General features: G+C 48.4%; 1 protein-coding gene across 2 annotated transcripts; it reads left to right on the top strand.

Moving 5' to 3' along the window:
- The first annotated feature begins 208 nt into the window (after positions 1 to 208).
- LOC147006340 (netrin-1-like) lies at positions 209 to 16,542 on the top strand. Of its 2 annotated transcripts, XM_085869028.1 has the most exons (12): positions 287 to 473; positions 754 to 841; positions 2,167 to 2,301; positions 2,412 to 2,561; positions 2,666 to 2,756; positions 9,599 to 9,774; positions 10,234 to 10,416; positions 10,834 to 10,983; positions 11,164 to 11,214; positions 11,414 to 11,464; positions 13,009 to 13,089; positions 15,977 to 16,542. In XM_085869028.1, the coding sequence occupies exons 1-12, from the start codon at positions 459 to 461 to the stop codon at positions 16,318 to 16,320; spliced, it is 1,515 nt and encodes a 504-aa protein (XP_085725154.1). In that variant the 5' UTR covers positions 287 to 458; the 3' UTR covers positions 16,321 to 16,542. The 2 variants fall into 2 exon arrangements, with proteins under 2 accessions (XP_085725155.1, XP_085725154.1); XM_085869029.1 differs by lacking the exon at positions 754 to 841 and having other exon boundaries at positions 209 to 433.
- Positions 16,543 to 17,464: the final 922 nt, after the last annotated feature.

Genomic DNA, 17,464 nt, shown 5'->3' with positions numbered 1-17,464 from the left:
TAGGACCTGGAAGTTGAGTGCAGTAAACTTCCAAATTCGAAACAATACATGACACCAAACCCTACTGTACCTGCAGAACAGCAGGATGATATTTTACTCTCAAATCATATTCTGTTTGATATTCAAAGTAGACAAGATAACTTAAATACAAGTATGCTACCTCTGATTTATTGTGTAAAGCTGGAGGGCTAAAATATAGAAAGGAGACTCAATTAAAGAGAGGCCAGGAGAGAATAAAATGAGGGAGTTCAGGATCAGCCAAACTAAACAAGATGATGATTTTTTATGCCGTTAACCTCACCTCTTTAATCCCCCAGTGACAAGCGATCCACGAATCCAGTTGGTGTCATGGCAGCCACATCGATCCATCATTTCAATCCAGAGCGTGAAAGAGGAGGATCAAGGGATTTACACCTGCACCGATTATGGGAGGGTAGATCCTCTCACCGGTTATACACATGTCAATGTTTTGGGTATGAATGCCTTACAGAACACACACACACACACACACACACACACACACACACACACACACACACACACACACACACACACACACACACACACACACACACACACACACACACACACACACACACACACACTTGTGCAGTATCGGCTATTCCTGAAATATCATATAATTTATGGGATTTCTGTAAATGATGTTAACCCCAAAACACGGTTTCCTTTCCGAAAGTAACAATCATAACCTGTAAGCAAATGAATGGTTTTTCCAACCACATGGATCATCAGCTGGGGACCGTTCTTCCTCGAGATTTCGATCCTTGTCCTCCAGCACCTCTCCAAACGGTTGGATCCACAACCTCGGTCACGGATCCACGTCAGTAGATTTCCGACTTCAGTATATCCACGACCTCAGTTGCGTCCTGGCAGTCAGTGAACTCATCAATGTAACATCACGAATCAAACTTTACTCACTGGTGGATTTAATGTATCATCACATCATCACAACTCCCATCACACATTCTATGCTATAATAATACATTAAATCATGCACATCTTACCTGAAATACAACATTTACACCAACAAACACGATCACACCACTCAACTTGGAATGAAACTGTTGTTCAAATATTTAAACGGTTATTTACAAAGGGGTTTTTACCGGCTTTCTTGTCTCCGAGCAACCATTGAATCCAAGCAACCACTGAAATGGGTTTAAATTGTTTCCATATGAACTTTTCTCGGGTATTACTTGGTTCCTCCAAAGAACACAAGGGAAGTTCAGCACGCACTCGAGATTTTTTGAATGTCCCTTCTTTTCTTTCGTCTGACATTTTTCTCAAGCCATGTGACTTCCCTTCTTCTCGAAAGTTTGCCACATGGCACATCCCGTGCTCCTGGACCTTTCCTATGCCCCTGGCATAACAATTACGCTCCGAATTCTGTTTGAATTATAATCCTTCCTTCCTTCCTTCCTTTGTTCCTTCAGAAAAAAAATGTTTAAATTTTGTTGATCTGGGTTCTTTTTGGATTTTTTTCTTTTTGAATGAGGTTCAGTTGGCTGCACCTGGATGGTTTGAAGGTGGAGAAGTATCAGCATAATCCAGAATCCACTCCACGTTCCTCCTGATGACTTCATCTTTGCTTTTTTCTGTTTCACCGTTCCTTCTGATTGCTCAGGGTCGTCTGATCAAAGCGGGGTTGCATCGAAACGGGATGTCTTGGTAACCGATCATCACTGCCAGCAGTTATAAAGTGGCAATTCCAGTGATGTCTCTTTTTTATGACGTAACACACTGGCACACAAACACCATAAACATACACAAGCACCACACCAAACAAGATGTTGGAAAGAGTCTGCTATCTCTGATTGCTCTTTTTGTTGTTTTATTGGTGACTGAGTCCTGTACTGTATGTTTCTGATACAGGAAACCTCGAGTACTGACATGCAGACAATCAGCACGCCGTTGCCTCGTTTACGAATGCACTTAATTGTTTGCTATTTTTGTGATGCTATTCCAAAATGACAAGCTCTGTTGCTCCATCATTGCATCAAAATGTTTTTGTGTCTGAATCGCTGAACACATGCTTACCGTTTGGGAAACTCTTCCCTTGTTATTTGCCTTGCCCTTTTTTCCCCACCAACCTTTCCGATGTTCAACATCTGCTCCAAACTCTTTCATCCTCAAACACTTGCATAGTCCCTCCAAGTCAGCCAGTTGTGAGTGTCCCTGAGAAGACAATCGGGGCAAACGAATCGATCGAATTTTTGTGCACGAGCAATCAAGGCCGTCCACCCGCAACGGTCCATTGGCTAAAAGACGGGAAGCGTCTTTGTAAGCTATTCATTTCCCTGTTGGTTGATCTTGGATGTCGTTAGTTTCTGATGGTTGCCATGATGTCTCATTTCCTTATTTTGGTTTCCACTTACTTGCTGTATCTCCAGATGGGAAGACCCATCAAGTCAATATGAAGGGCAATTTCAGAAACACTATCAGAATCCTGGTTAATCGTCGGGATGATGGACGTCAGGTGTCGTGTGTTGTGAGTCACCCGACCGGCACGCTGCAGACAAACTGGACTTTGCAAGTTGAGTGTAAGTGTGATGTATGACACCATGACTCATTCAATTCAATGCAGCTTGAACTGTTCAGTGTTATGAATGCAGAACCCTTCTTCTTCTTTTATTCCAATCTCTAGATCCTCCAGAGCTGGAGATCTCGAAGACATCCGGGAGCTCATCTGTGGGAGAGGAGCTGATGTATGAATGCAGAGCAAAGGGAAGGCCAAGGTTGGTGGGGAATTGATGATCACAGTCACAGTGTTTGTGTGGGTGGGTTTAGGAGGGAAGGACAAAGCAATAAAGGAGTTATGAACTGCACAAGAGACATTCTGGGAAGATTCAGCCAATGATTGTGTTGTTAATACAAGGATGAGTCAGACTCGGATTGGTAAGTAATAATCGTCATAAAGATAAGGGGAACGAGGACAGAGATAAATGTGCAAAGCACTGTGGGAGGAAGTCTTGTGTCGTGTTTTGAGTGTGGGAGAAAATTGAAATATAACGAATATATGTATATGCCAGCGGGGTGTGCTCACACATTGTGTAAACATACGAACCGTGCTTCTACATTGTCTCGGGTCACTCACTTGCTTTTGATTTTTCAATTTTTTTCCATTTACATGTATTTATATTTTCATTTACGGATGCTTTCCGAAGGTTCTGTGATTTTTTTTTCCAGTGTACCGGCTTCGATGTCCGTCGGCACACAAAATTACCGTTCTTCTCCATTGTTTTGGGTTGCTCACCTGCATTTTTTCATTTATTTTCTATTTTTTGCTTTTTTTTGTACATCTTGTCTCAGCTCGTGTGAGAGCAAACACACAACGCACAGCAAGGTGGGCATGAGACAAGAGGGGCGGGAGTGGGAAGGACAAAACAGTGAGGAACAGAGACATTAGATGTATTGAAGGGAGAGGTATGGGGTGGGGCACATGGGGTATACAAGATGGACATTACAGGGACTTTCAGGGAGGAAAGCAGGGAATATGAAGGAGGTTAACGGGGGTGGATTAACTGGGGTAGAAAAGATCGAGGATTTAGATGGGAGATCATAAGAGGTGGTGGTGGGGATCAGGGCCCAGAACGCTACCTTGACGAACTCCAGCCTGGACAGGAAGAGGGGATGAAAGAACTCCATTTAGGGTCACACGTTGACTGCAACAGGAGAGGAAGTCTGCGAGCCATGAGTTGAGATGGCCTTGGATACCACAGGAAGAGAGTTTGGTGAGCAGGGCAGGGTGCCAGACCGTGTCAAAAGCACGCGCTGTGTCTTGAGATATGGCTCTGATTTCATCTCCAGTATTGAGGACCTCCATCCATTGTTGGGAGAGCAAAAGCAGCATATCCAGGGTACAGTGACCTGGTCTGAAACCAAATTGATGACCAGAAATCAGGCCATTTGAGAAGAGGAAGGATTTAATGTCTGAAGCGATGATGGATTTCATAACTTTGCTGATGATTGAGAGAAGGCTGATTGGTCTGTAGTTGCAGGGATCTGTTTTTGCACCTTTTTTATGCAAGGCAGTGATGTTTGCTGATTTTTTTCTTTTTTTTGTATACCTTGTCGAGGCTCGTGTGAGAGCTAACACACAACGCACAGCAAGGGGGGCATGAAACAAGATGGGCGGGAGTGGGAAGGACAAAACAATGGGGAACAGAGACATTAGTAGATCTGTGGAAGGGAGAGGGATGGGGTGGGGAACATGGGGTATACAAGATGGACATTACAGGGACGATACAGGAGGTGTATAGATCGAAAGGATACAAGGAAGATTATTGATTTTTGATGTATTTTTGAAGAACAGGTAAGATTCGGGAATGGAAGGTTGGAGGAAGAAATCGTGAAGGTAATGTCGAGAGGTCAGCTCAGAAGAATAAAGATGATGTGCCGGCAGGAGGAGATGAAGAGGAGATGAAGAAGAAGGATAGGGACTCGTGAGTAATAATAATAAGAAGAAAGGTAGGTTTTTTGGGGGTGGGGGGGGAGGGGATTTATGACAAGAAACAGAGTGTTTCGTTGGGAGGGATGGGGGACGTTGGGAAAGTGGGGAAGATAAGAATTGATGGTAATGGGGAGAAAATACAAATTAACACGATCGTACACCGAGGGGAAGGATGGGTCGGCCTCAAGCAACCCAGTAAAACAAGGTCGACGAAAACTCACGAAATAGCACGATTTTTGAAACATAACCGTACTGGGAACGCACAGTAACATGTAGGTGAGAAAATAAACAGTTAAAACGGGACAGATAACGACCAGAAACTTAACTTTGTGATCGTCAGCAGAGAGCCCTGAAAGAGACCTGCGGATGCTCCAAACCCAGAACAGGAAGACAACAGAACCGGAATTATTTATTTTCATTTGCTCATATATTCATTTGCGGATGCTTTCCTACAGTTCTGTGATCTTTTCCAGTGTACCGGCTTCGATGTCTGTTGCCACACAAAATTACCATGCGTCCTCATTGTTTTATGCCTGGTGTTGGCTTAATGGTTGGGGTGGCGAGCTTTGGATCCGAGGGTCCTGAGTTAAAATCCTGCTCAGCTGTTGATTTAATGCCAGGTCGGGTTAGCTCGGCCTATCATCCGTCCGAGGTCGGCAAAATTAATGCCGGCATGCTGGTATCCTGTGTCGGAGTGGCGACTCGTCCAGGATTGTGCCCAATAGCCAAGGAGACTACTTAAGCAGCACCAACGCTCTGCACAGAGTGTGGTCCCAATCTCCTCTTGCATTGTTTTGGGTTGCTCACTTGCATTTTTTCATTTATTTTCTTCATTTATTTATATTTTCATTTACGGATGCTTTCTGACAGTTCTGTGATTTTTTTGATTTTTTTCCAGCAAACTGGCTTTGATGTCCGTCGGCACACTCAATTACTGTGCTTCCTCATTGTCTCAGGTTGCTGACCTGCATTTTTTTCTTTCTTTTTTTTCATTTATTTATATTTTCATTTATTGTACACCGGCGTTGATGTCCACCGCCACGCAAAATTTCACATTTCCATCTCACCCGGAAGGTACTGATCTTTAATATCAGTCAGCAAGTGAATCAGTGAGTCAGTCAGTGGTTAGAAAGAGTTTTATATGATATATATTGTTGCGAATTCGCGCCCGCCGGCGTGCAATCGGCCGCGTAACTCGAATCGTGACCGCGTCGCCCACCGGTCGGACAATTCAGTCATGACCCTCCTTGGAACTACCGCCAGGAGCTAGTCACGGGTGGGGTTTAACCTCACCACGATCGTGCCAATTGCCCACCCGTGCAGGATAGGGTTGCTCGCCAAATTCGACCGACCCAAGTACCTGCGCGAGTAGTCGACCGGGTGATCGTACCTCGCCGCAGGTCGGCCTAGGGACCCGAACCGCTGAAGCGGTCCGTTCCATGCTACAGTGATAACCGAGCGGTGTTATCGCCGACCTCGACGGATGTGATTCTGTTGACCGGGTGCTTACACCCCTCTATCAATTTCTTCCGTGATGCAAGATGGCACTTTCAAAACAGGGAATAGGACGCAACGAACGGGGAACAGTTCAACAAGCACATTTATTAGACATTGCACGTATTTACAGTCACCGCAATGAATCATACACGTATGTGCAGTCAAAGCAAGCAGATAAAAGAATTACCACCGAATAAAGCGTTTTATTCGCACACACAGTCACTGAAACAAGTCTACTTACAAGACGGCGCCACCACATGCATTTATACACAAAGCAAAGAAAAGCCACCCCCAAAGACAAGGGTGGCAGACAGGTTCGTGGACCGAATGTGCCGTGGAGCCTGGATGAACGGTCAGGCCCATGAGACCGAAGGGTCTTACCCGCGCCCTCGTGGCGCGACGGTGGGCAGGTCGCGGTCTACTCCCCACGGCCTGGCGTGGCCGCGCCTGTCCTCGGGCACCCGGCTTGGTCGGTGATCTCTCTCCGGCGTTCTCCACCCGGATGCGCAGGCTCGCGCCACACAGCAGGCACCACGGAACGGAGGGGGTTACCGGCGCTCTCTCAGCGTGGATGCTTGCTTGGTATGGGGGGAATTGCTGGTGCTCTCTCAGCACGTCGATGCTCTCTCAGTAGGTCAATGCTCTCTCAGCGAGACGGGGTTACCGGCGCTCTCTCTGCGCGGATGCTCGGTATGGGGGAATTGCTGATGCTCTCTCAGCACGTCGATGCCCTCTCAGCCAGTCGATGCTCTTTTAGCGAGTTGACGCTCGAACGAGCACCCTGGACCGCCTTGGCTCCGGCAAACTCTCCCTGGCTGTGGTCTCCACTTCGCCCCTTTTCCCGGCGATGGTCTCCACGTAGCCCTCTGGTTTGCCTCCGAGCCTCTCTCCGCGTCCCTGCTCCGTTCACCAACTCTTGCTCTGACACCATGACCGTCTCCCCACAACCGGCTGACTTGACCTCCGTCTCTCGAATACTGAACCCAGACTGACTTGTAACTGATCGCGAGCTCGTCTCCCCCACCACTGACTGCGAGCTCCGTTCACCAACACTGGCAACCGACCCACCGACACTTTTCTCGACACTGCCTCGAGCTCCGTAAAACCGACTGGCAACCAACCCACCGACACTTCTCTCGACACTGCCTTGAGCTTTTATAGGGCCGGGGAAGCGACAATCGACCCCTGACCCTTAACCTCCAACCCCGGCAAAGCCGACATGGTAGAAATCACCAAAACACTCGCTCTACAGCGTGACCCCTGACCCCGGCAGAGCCGATGTGTGTAATTCACCAAGGCTTCGCCTCGACAGTGCGGCTTCTGTCCCCGGGAAAGCGGACGTCGCGGGAATCATTGGAGCGCTCGTCCTGACAGCGTGAACTCCGACCCCGGCAAAGCAGACGTAGTAGAAATCGTTGGAGCGCTCGTTCTGAAAGCGTGAAGATGGCTTTGTCTCCGGGATGGAGGTGAAGCGATGTTTGCGGGGTGGCGTTGTTGATGATAGTGAAGGGAAAAGGGTGAAGGTGGTGGTGGTTTGGTTGTGGTTGTTTGGGAACGATGTTGGTGGTGGGGATTTGGTTGTTGTGGGCGTCGTTTGAGAATGGCGGTGAAGCGATGTTTGCGGGGTGGAGTTGTGGAGGAAAAGAGGCGAAGTTGGTGGTGTTTGAGTTGTAGTTGTTTGGGAATGATGTTGGTGGTGGCTATTTGGTTGTTGGGGGATGATTGGTCCAAAATAATGTTAGAGAAAAGAAAAACGGCTATCTCAAAGCGGCGCAGCCCGGTGACAAGAATAAACCCCTCTAAACAACGGTGGGGAACTATCTGCACATAAACTTTCTGGCATAACTGATCGAAGGACCTTTCTGGTGTTGTGCAAATTTCCATAGCTGTAACAATATACATATATATATATATATATATATATATATATATATATATATATATATATATATATATATATATATATTGCTACGGTTGTGGAAATTCGCAAACCACCATTCAGGTCCCGGAGGTGAGATATCTCTGTAAGTACATGTGTAGTTCGCCCAAACCCGTTGTATAGAGGGAATTTATGTGATCCATCCGGGCTGCGACGCTTTTAGTGAACCATTTTTTCTGTTCTATCTTTTATTTCAAACAAACAGAATCTCAACAACCACACCATCCCCACCACAGCACCAACCACACTACCACCACGCCACCTCCACCATCTACGCTACCACATCTTCGCCACTCGCCATTCAGTAGGCCCTGTGCGGTTACGATCTCCGGGAACAAACAAAAACCAACAACTATGCTCGGGGGTTTTCCCGCCTGTTTCTCCCGTCGAAATTCTCCGCGCTTGGTGTGGAGGAGGGGCGATGCAGGGGTCAAAGGTCATGTAGAGGAGGGGTCTGATTTTGGGGGAATGGTTCCCTGGCTCTGAGCCAAGACTGACGGCCCCGGCCCCCGCACGGCGTGGGGTGGAGGGGGAGCAAGAGGTCACGCCCCCCTTCGAGAGGCTTCTCCAAGAAGCTCAAAGGGAGGCGGGGCCGAAAACGGGGCGGAGCAAAGGGCGGAGCCCCGCGCTACGAAAGGCGGACAGGACGGACCTCGAGGGGTGGTTGGTCGAGAGTTGTTGTTTGAAAGTTGTTGGTCGGGGGTGGTTGGTCGAGGGTTGGTCTTCATGTTGGTCTTCTGGTTCATGGTCGCCTTCTGGTTCGAGTCGCGAGCTTGTTGTTCCTGCCTTGCTTCTTTGATCCGTGCGCGAGCACGGAAAGCAGCGCCAAACAAACCCCGTCCGTTTCCTCAAAACCCCGTCCGTACCGTCGAGCGGACCACACGAGCAACACGCGGCACGAGCTCGCGGACCACGCCGGAGGGGCTCGGAGTTGCGGTCGCAAAAGGAGGACTCGACGCGATCAGGGAAGTCGCACTTCCATTTTCTTTTGGGGTTTGGTGTAAATGTCTGTGGGTGGCGCCGTCAAGTAGTATTGTTTTAAGTGTTGCCGTGTGCTCGCGTATTCGGTCGTAGCTCTGCATTGTTGTTGTTGTTTTAAATTGATATATGTGCATTTCTGATTCTGTTGGCTGTATATGTGTGCTCTGTGTCTGTGTGAATCAAGTGCTTGGATGGACTTGTTCCCCGTTTCGCTGCGTCCTTCCCTTTGTTGAATCTCCATCTTGCCTCACGTAACGGGTTCGTCGTGGGCTTAATACGCCCGATAATTAATCGGAACCGTCGAGGCTGACGATAACACTGCTCGGTTATCCCGATAGTTATTAGTTATCCCGCTTAAGCGGCCCGTGTCCGGAGTCGACCTGCGGCGAGGTGCGATCGCCCGGTTTACCATCCGCGTGGGTACTTAGGTAGGTCGAGTTTGGCGAACAACCCTATCCCACGCGGGTGGCAGATTGGCACGATCGTGGTGAGGCCGAAAGGCCCACCCGTGACTCGCTCCCGGCGTTAGTCCGAGAGGGTCACGACAGAATTGTCCTATCCGGTGGGTGACGTGCCGCGATTCGAGTCACGTGGCCGATCGCACGCCGGCGGGTGCGAATTCGCAACAATATATATCTACCGTTTGTATAAAATATAAATATGTTCATAATTTTGATCGACATGTATTCCATCCTTCACCCTCACCCAAGGCCATCTACCCCAGAGTGGTTTCATGATGAAAAATCTCTTTCCACTCGCCGTTCTTCAGGATTGTCCAACTCCCTGGTCTTGTCAAATCTCTCCTTGTCTGACACTGGGCTTTATGTCTGCATCTCTCGGAATAGACAGGGAGAAGCCAAAGCCACTCTGAACGTCTCTGTTTCTGGTAAGTTAGACGAGTGTTCGCCCATCGTGCGGGACTGACAGCTGGCTCTCTTAGACTGGAGATAATACCGCCCTACCTCGAACCTTTATTTCACTTCCCAAGTCTTCGAATGTGGTGGAAACAGCTCCAAGTGTAAGCCTATCGAGGAGGGAAACGAAATACCAATGTAAAAATTGATTTGAGTTTTAAAATTATCGATTCTCCATTTCTGATTGATGAGGTTTTCAAGACGGTAGGTTCGATCATACTCGGTTCATCGGTCAATTTCTGTGTCCACGGAGGAACGTGAATGTCGGTGTGCTCGAACACTGATTTAGCACCCTGTTGATCGTTCGTTATATTCCATGATGAGGAGTGCACACAAGGGAGAGACTGTTTGATGGGGGAATCCCATTCGATGGGGGAATCTCTGTGATTGTCGTTTCGTTTCCCTTTGTTTCCCCACTCGTGTACCTGCAGAATGCAGCTGCAACGATCACTCAAGCACCTGCGAAATCGAGCAAGGATGGCACGGAATCACTGGCAATGGTAGACGGTGCATCGGTTGCCAACACAATACGACCGGACGACACTGCCAGGTCTGTTCCCTGTTATTCTGCCGAGACTTCAACTACGAGATGAGTCATCACAACGCCTGCAAGCGTGAGTACTTGAGTGATGGGGGGTCTGCACGGTAACAAGGGGGAGTGTAGGATTGGGTCGGAATCAGGGATTGATATGAGGTCCAAGTTCGGACATGTTGCTTCAATTAAATATATTTATAGACTGTGTGAGGGAGGGAGTGGAGGAGGGAGTTCATCAGTCCGTTCAGGACGTCAAGCCGGGTGTCCTTTCAGCTAGCATTCACTGGTCGGTGTTAATTGTCCCACTGTGCCCTTTTAAAAAGAGTAGGCCAGTGTGCACAGGCATCTTTGCCAAATTTCAAATTATTGCCTCATTGGCAGAACCATAGCTCCAAGGAGTGACACAACCAACAGGGTGACCTCGTAGAATGAATTCCGGTCGATTGTGCATTTGTTTGAATACCTAAGAGGGTGTTGCCTCCGTGTGCCTCGGTAGCTTGTGACTGCAGTATGATCGGATCGAGATCCGATATGTGCAACCAACTCACCGGGCAATGCTTTTGTAAAGAAGGAGTTGTGGGTCTCAAGTGCAACCGTTGTGCGGAGGGTTATCAGCAACTCGATTCAATCACTACTCCCTGCACCCGTACGTACTCCACCATTTTACTCTTCATCACAGGTGTACCTTCGGTATTCGCTGAAAGCTTTGAAATTATACCTTTCACTTGTTTAATGTTTCTCATTCTGCATTCAACAACATTTTAATGATTCATCTCGAACAATATGGACCCTTAATCAAATTGTTCGGCCTGACTCTACCCCTCAGGTGTGCCTGATGTTTCTGTGGGACACCTGATCAAGAGGCACAACACACGCAGTGGGTTCTTCACTTCACTATTAAAATCATCATTATCATCATCACCAATCACCATGATGATGATCGTCATCATCATCTCTACAATCATAATTTTTACTTCTTAACTTCTTTCCAAGCGATGCAAAACAAACAAAAACATTTTAATGATTCTGCTTGAACAATAACTTTAATCGAATTGTTCTAACTGACTACCCATCAGGTGTGCTTGCTGATCCTCTGGGCCACAACTCAACGAGGAACAGCGCTCGTGGTGGGTTCTTCACTTCACTATTAAAGTCATCATCATCATCATCATCATCATCATCATCATCATCATCGTCATCATCATCATCACCACCATTATTATTATTATTGTCGTGTTCACACCGATTAAGACCGACGCTGCACGGATGGACCAAAACTGGCTTTCTCTCCCCTGGACTGCGCTCGAACAATGGTGGCTTTGTGCGCACGGGAATCGCAAGAAGCACACGAGGATCTTAATTATTTTACAACCAACGGGCTTATTCCCCGAGAAAATGACAAAATAACCAGGGGATGATGATCGCGACGGTGGAGACGACAGCGGGTTGAGGTGGGAAGGAAAGGTGGGGACAGAGAATCCATCCACACGAATAAATGTCAGTGCGTGTGTGTGTTTGTGTATGTGCGTCTCCTGCATACCTCCAAAACTATGAAACCTCGCAGTCTGAAACTTTGCGTGCATACAAAGGGAACTCCAAGGGAGGGCAGGAGTGAAAATTGGGTGTTTGGGTTCATTAAAACACCCCTTTTGAAGATAATTAACAGCCTTATTTAATTATATCCTTCATCAGGCAATCCTTGGCCGTCTCGCTCTCTGGGGTCTTTTTTTACATTTTTATTTTTGTGTACACTGTCAAGTCTCATATGAGGGCGAACACGCGGAACGTGCAATAAGGGGAACAGGGAAGACAAGAGGGACAGGAGGAGGGAAGCATAAAACAGTGGGGAAAAGAGACATGGGATCTGTGGAAGGGAGAGGGATGGGGCTGGGTATGCAGCGTAAACAAGATGGACACGACAGGGACTTTCAGGAAGGAAAGCAAGGAGAATGAAGGAGGTTGGTTTTGGGTGGATAAACTGGGGTAGAATAGATCGGCGTTTTGTATGGGGGAGAGATGGTGGTGAACAGCTGTTTTGAAGACCTGGAGGGAAGCTGCGCCCTCATAAAAACTGCGCCCTCCCGGGGCAATAAAAACTCCAGCCCTCCGGATGTGCTCATAACTCTGCCCATCGATAGGCGACAAAAAGCTCCACTCTGATCGGGAGGCGACCCAAGCTCTGCCCTTCTCTGTCTTCACTTCGGCCTCAATTCAGGCACCTCATTCGGTGGGACAAACAAGAGGTTTTACCGACAATTTTTCAACCTTAATCTCCAACTAATTATTACAACGCACCATCATCCACATGGTGCACATTCAAACAAGACAATCCTAAAGCTAACGTTCCCCTCCTTAATCACATCCTGTCGGGCTAACTACTCATACACAGATCATACTACTGCATCTTCTCGATCTGCTTCAACGTATATTCTGCCCTTACCCCCAAGCCCTACAAATGTAACATTATCAGCCTCATCACCATCATTGCCATGATCCTCATCATCTCCATCACCCTCATCTTTTTCATCTCCATCACGATCACAATATCTGGATTATTAAAAGTGAATATTGTAACAGCCATAATTCCGATGGACCTTCCCTCCTCTATTCCATGCTTGGGTCCCAATTGGACCTCAGCTCCACTAATACATGTGTGTTTGCCTTCGTGTAGTATTCTGTAGGGATTACTGCAAGCCACAAGTTTCCCTCAGGAGGTGGAACTTCGCAAAGCTGCTGTACAAGAGAGAATTCGGTAAGTTTCGGGTCGTTTTACCATGATAAGTCAAACTGGACGACATGTTCTTCTCACCCAATATTCAGTCTGTCCTGCTGTGGCCTCCTCTCCTCTGCACGCAAGTCAGAAAACATCACTCCCATCCACAACAAGGATGCAAAAACAGACCCTCCCAACCATAGACCAGTGAGCTAACCTCCAACAACAAAGTCATGAAATCCATCATTGCCTCTGATGTCAAGTATTTCCTGTTTTCAAACAACTTGTTCTCTGATCCGATAAGTTTTGATTCCATTCCGGTTACTCAACTTTGGACATGCTTCTTCTCCTCTCGTGATGGTTGGAGAATGAACGCCCTCAATCTTAAAGAAGAGGTCAGGACTGTTTCCGTGGACATATTGTTGTGGTGCCGGGTATCGGTGGCGAGCACAACCGCTCGGGGGAGCAGTGGAGTCGGATCCACCGAACACACGGGAATTTAGGTCGTGACCCTCGGATAAGTCCGAAGGTACGGGTCCCTTACAGGACTATGAATCGCCCATAATTCGACCGCGTGGAGTAGGGTTAATTGCCAACTTCAACATAACAAAATACCCACGCAGTCTAACTACCGGGGAACCACACCCTCGGCAGGCCTCGAGCAGAACGAGCCGTAACCGTGCTCGAACCGTGCGTATCCCGAGCGGATGGTTACTGAGGTCCGTCGGTCCAAATGCACAATTACGGCAGCAACGGCCTTCCTCATCCCCAATATGCACCGTGGCAAACCGATGGCAGAAAGGACAAGGACGAGCTGGTACATTCAACAAGAGGGGAATTTATTAACAATAGTCGGGGGATGAGGGGAGCACGTAAGGGAAGAGCTATCTGAATAAGCAAGGCAAATAATGTACAACAAGAAGCACTGAACAATTCTTGACAAGACAGGCTCGCAAACAGACGCGCACACCCCAAAAAAAGAAATGGACCCCGCCGGGTCTTTATTCGACTCTCCAGCCGAGGAGGATAGTTCGGCTGGAAGTCAGAACGGCTGGCTGCCTGGCCGTGAGCGCGCGGCTGGTCGATCGCACTTTTGGGGCTCGGGTCGTCGAAGAGCCTGTGAGCTCCTTTGCGAACCACGTGGAGGGACCCGAACCCACACGGTCAGCTTCGCGCCAAGCGCTGAGGAGAAGACCAGGGGTGAGACGATGAAAGTTGTTTACACACCGTTTCAGTGGATGGAGTTTGTGAATCATTCACTGAATATATTATACTTTACTGTGTGAAAGTAATGATTATCGGTTACTGCATATATATTGGTACGAATTCTGGCCCGCCAGGCGTGCGAGCGATTGCGTAACTCCAATCGCAACCGCGTCGCTCACCCGACGGACAATTCAGTCGTGACCCTCCTGGAACTACCTCCTGGAGCCAGTCACGGGTGGGGTTTTGACCTCACCACGATCGTGCCAATGCCCACCCGCGCAGTATAGGGTTGCTCGCCAAATTCTCCCTCCCTGAGTCCCTGCGCAAGGAGTCGACCGGGCGATCGTACCTCGCCGCAGGTCGGCCTTGGACACGAACCGCTTAAGCGGTCCGTTCCGTGCTACAGTGATAACCGAGCGTGTTATCGCCGACCTCGACGGATCAGATTCTCTTCTTTACCCGGGTGTTCAAAACCCACGACTAATTTATTCGGCGATTCAAGATGGCACTTTCAAAAGGGAAAGAGACGACGAACGGGATACATTTCACACAAGGACATTTATTATAGCAAGCACATATTACACACACAACACAAGCAAGGAATCATGCGATATCCAAGTGACAAAGAAAGTACTACTACCGACTACGATGATGTACAGTCACTTACACAGGTTTACTTGTCGGACACGGCGCCACAGCAGTCATACAAAAGCAAAGAAAAACCCTCTCATAGGCAAGGGGGTAGACGGGGTTCTTAAACCTTTATGGTCGTGGGCCGTGGATGACCGAAAAGGCCCGCGAGACCGAAGGGTCTTACCCGCACCCTCGTGGAGCCACGGTGGGCAGGTCGCGACGTCGACTCCCCACGGCCTTGCGTAGCCGCGCCTGTCCTCGGGCCCCTGGCGTGGTCAGCGAGCTCTCTCCGGCGTTGCTGCTGGTGCTTCCACGACCCACAGCCAAGCAAGAAAGGACTGGCGGGTAGAAGGGGCTTCAGGACCAGAAAGAGAGAGAGAGTGGTGTCGACGACCCAGACAGAGAGCTCATGGACCAGAGAGAGAACGACGTCGATGACCCAGACAGAGCGACCACGACCTCCAGACCTCCAGAACAACAGCCCCACAGCCCCACAGCCCCACTCCTTCACTCCTCGACCTCTCGTTCTGCGTGCCCTTTTTATCTCGACGGCGCATCGCCCCTCTTCGCGACGCGCGGGGGAGGAAAATTCCAGGAGAGATCGGCCTGGCTCTTTTGTTATAAGAACTGCCTCCCCGTTTCTTTTCCGCACATGCTTTTCGTTGGGGGGGGGGTGAGGGGTGAGGCCGTCGTCCGTTCTCTCCCGACGAATGTCAGGCTTCTCGCAACCCTGCTGAGGTGGCAACGTGGTGGTGGTTGAGGCGGCCTGGTTTGTGGTTGTTGTAATGGTGTCGTGGTTGGCGTTGTGGTTAAGGTGGTTGTTGTGTGGTTGATCCAAAATAACGATAGAAAAAGAAAAACGGCTATCTCAAAGAGTCGCAGCCCGATGAACACGAAGAAAGCCCTTTAAACAACGGTGGGGAACCACCCGCACATATACTTAGCGTCATAACTGATCTAAGGACCCTTTATGGTGTATTGCGAATTTCCACAGCCGTAACAATATAATCAGCATTGATCTGCGCAGTACAAGAGCCGAATGTAATGATGTCACCTTCGTCATTGCTGCTTTTGTTCGTGTCTGCAGCGATACAGGTGGAGGTGTCTTCTGAGAATATTTACAGCGAGGGGACTCGTTACGAAGTTTTGCTGCTGGACGTGTTCAAGAGTGTTGGGGCAATGTTCCAACGTGGCAACGATGGCTATATTTTTTTGCGCGCCTGGCAAATTACTTGCTCATGTCCCCCCCATTTGGATCCTGGAAGGAAGTACTTAATTCTGGGAAACTTGGTCCGCTCGCCCTGTAACATACAAGAACTCGAGTATACAGTGGACCATCACACGGTCATTATGCCTTGGCAGGAAACTTGGCGGAATCACCTGGAAGGTTTCGCAACGGATGAAGAAAGGTTCCGACGTGGCATCGCCTGATCATGCGATTAGACATGCCTCGAATAGTTTGTACTCGTGGAGTTTGTGTGCTTTAGTTGTTCTCGAAACAAATAGTTCGTCGTTGAAATCAAAGCAAACAATAAGTTAGGGTTAGGGTTCGTAGTTGTGCTTTGTACTGGTAGTTGTGAAGGAAATATTTCAGTGTTTCAAATGAAGATTGTGTGAAGCAAATGAAGCAAAATTCATAAAGTTTCAAGTGTTTGTTTGTTTGTTCATCTTTCACGGCGGAACCGTTGTCACACCTCGAGGCCCCAAATTTTGAGTGTGAGAACTTCAGAATCAGGGCAAGGTTTCAAGCTGTCCCTCCCACAAAATCTCCACACCCACACACCCCAAAAGGAAATTATCTCCGTGTTTGTGTTGGTCTGAAAATCATGGAAACAAAATGGCTGGGCCAATATCCACCAGATTCTGCAAACGTGCGGGGTGTACCCAGGGTCTAGTCATGGGCATCACTCCCCCTCTGCCCCCACAAGGTAATTCTCTCCATGTACGTGTGTTTGTGCATCTGAAAATCAAGAAACTGACCTCAAACAAGAAAACGGACCCATTTGGCCCTTCGTTGCCGTGGTGCACTGTCGGGTTAATTTTTGCTGCAGCTTTCAACATCAATCTTCCTGATGGCTTACTGAAGTCTAAATAACCCGATATTGAGCAGGTGACCCAGCTTGGGTGGGGTACCCAGGGCTGCTTCGGAAAAACAAAACTATGTCTTGTGTTCCAGCTCCTGCTGTGCATTGAAAACGTTGAGATCTTGTAAATACTTCCTGTGTTTGTTTGTGCATTTGCACGTTCCTCTTTCACAGCCGAACTGTAGCACCTCGAGGGCCCAAATTTTGAGTGTCGGCACTTTCAAATCTGGACAAGGTTTTAAGCTCCCACATTTTGGCCTTGACAGTCCGTTTTGGAGCCACCAAAGGCAAATAAAGTGGAAATTCGGATGTGGTGGGTTAAGCAGTGCTGCTGCCGGCCCCCAGGCAAAAGGTAACCACCATGAGACCAAGAAGTCCATGGCTTTTCATTGTCCAACATGTCCCAAAATCATCGCCGGGAAAAGCTCACCTGGCTGGGCAGTGCTGAGTTTCCTCCCACCCCCCCCCAAAGGAGGAGGTTTAAAGAGGTC

Source organism: Eptatretus burgeri, unplaced genomic scaffold (assembly GCF_056783735.1).
Source record: "Eptatretus burgeri isolate ZD-2024b unplaced genomic scaffold, Ebu_testis_v1 Ebu_testis_scaffold_3185, whole genome shotgun sequence".
Taxonomy (NCBI): Eukaryota; Metazoa; Chordata; class Myxini; order Myxiniformes; family Myxinidae; genus Eptatretus; species Eptatretus burgeri.
This window is presented reverse-complemented; position numbering and strand designations above follow the sequence as displayed.

Bases quoted from the DNA above. Each gene is read 5' to 3' on its own strand.
- LOC147006340 (XM_085869028.1), top strand. The intron at 2,757-9,598 runs GTTGGTGGGGAA...CCCTCACCCAAG, and splicing joins AGAGCAAAGGGAAGGCCAAG to GCCATCTACCCCAGAGTGGT. The intron at 13,090-15,976 runs GTAAGTTTCGGG...TCGTGTCTGCAG, and splicing joins GCTGTACAAGAGAGAATTCG to CGATACAGGTGGAGGTGTCT.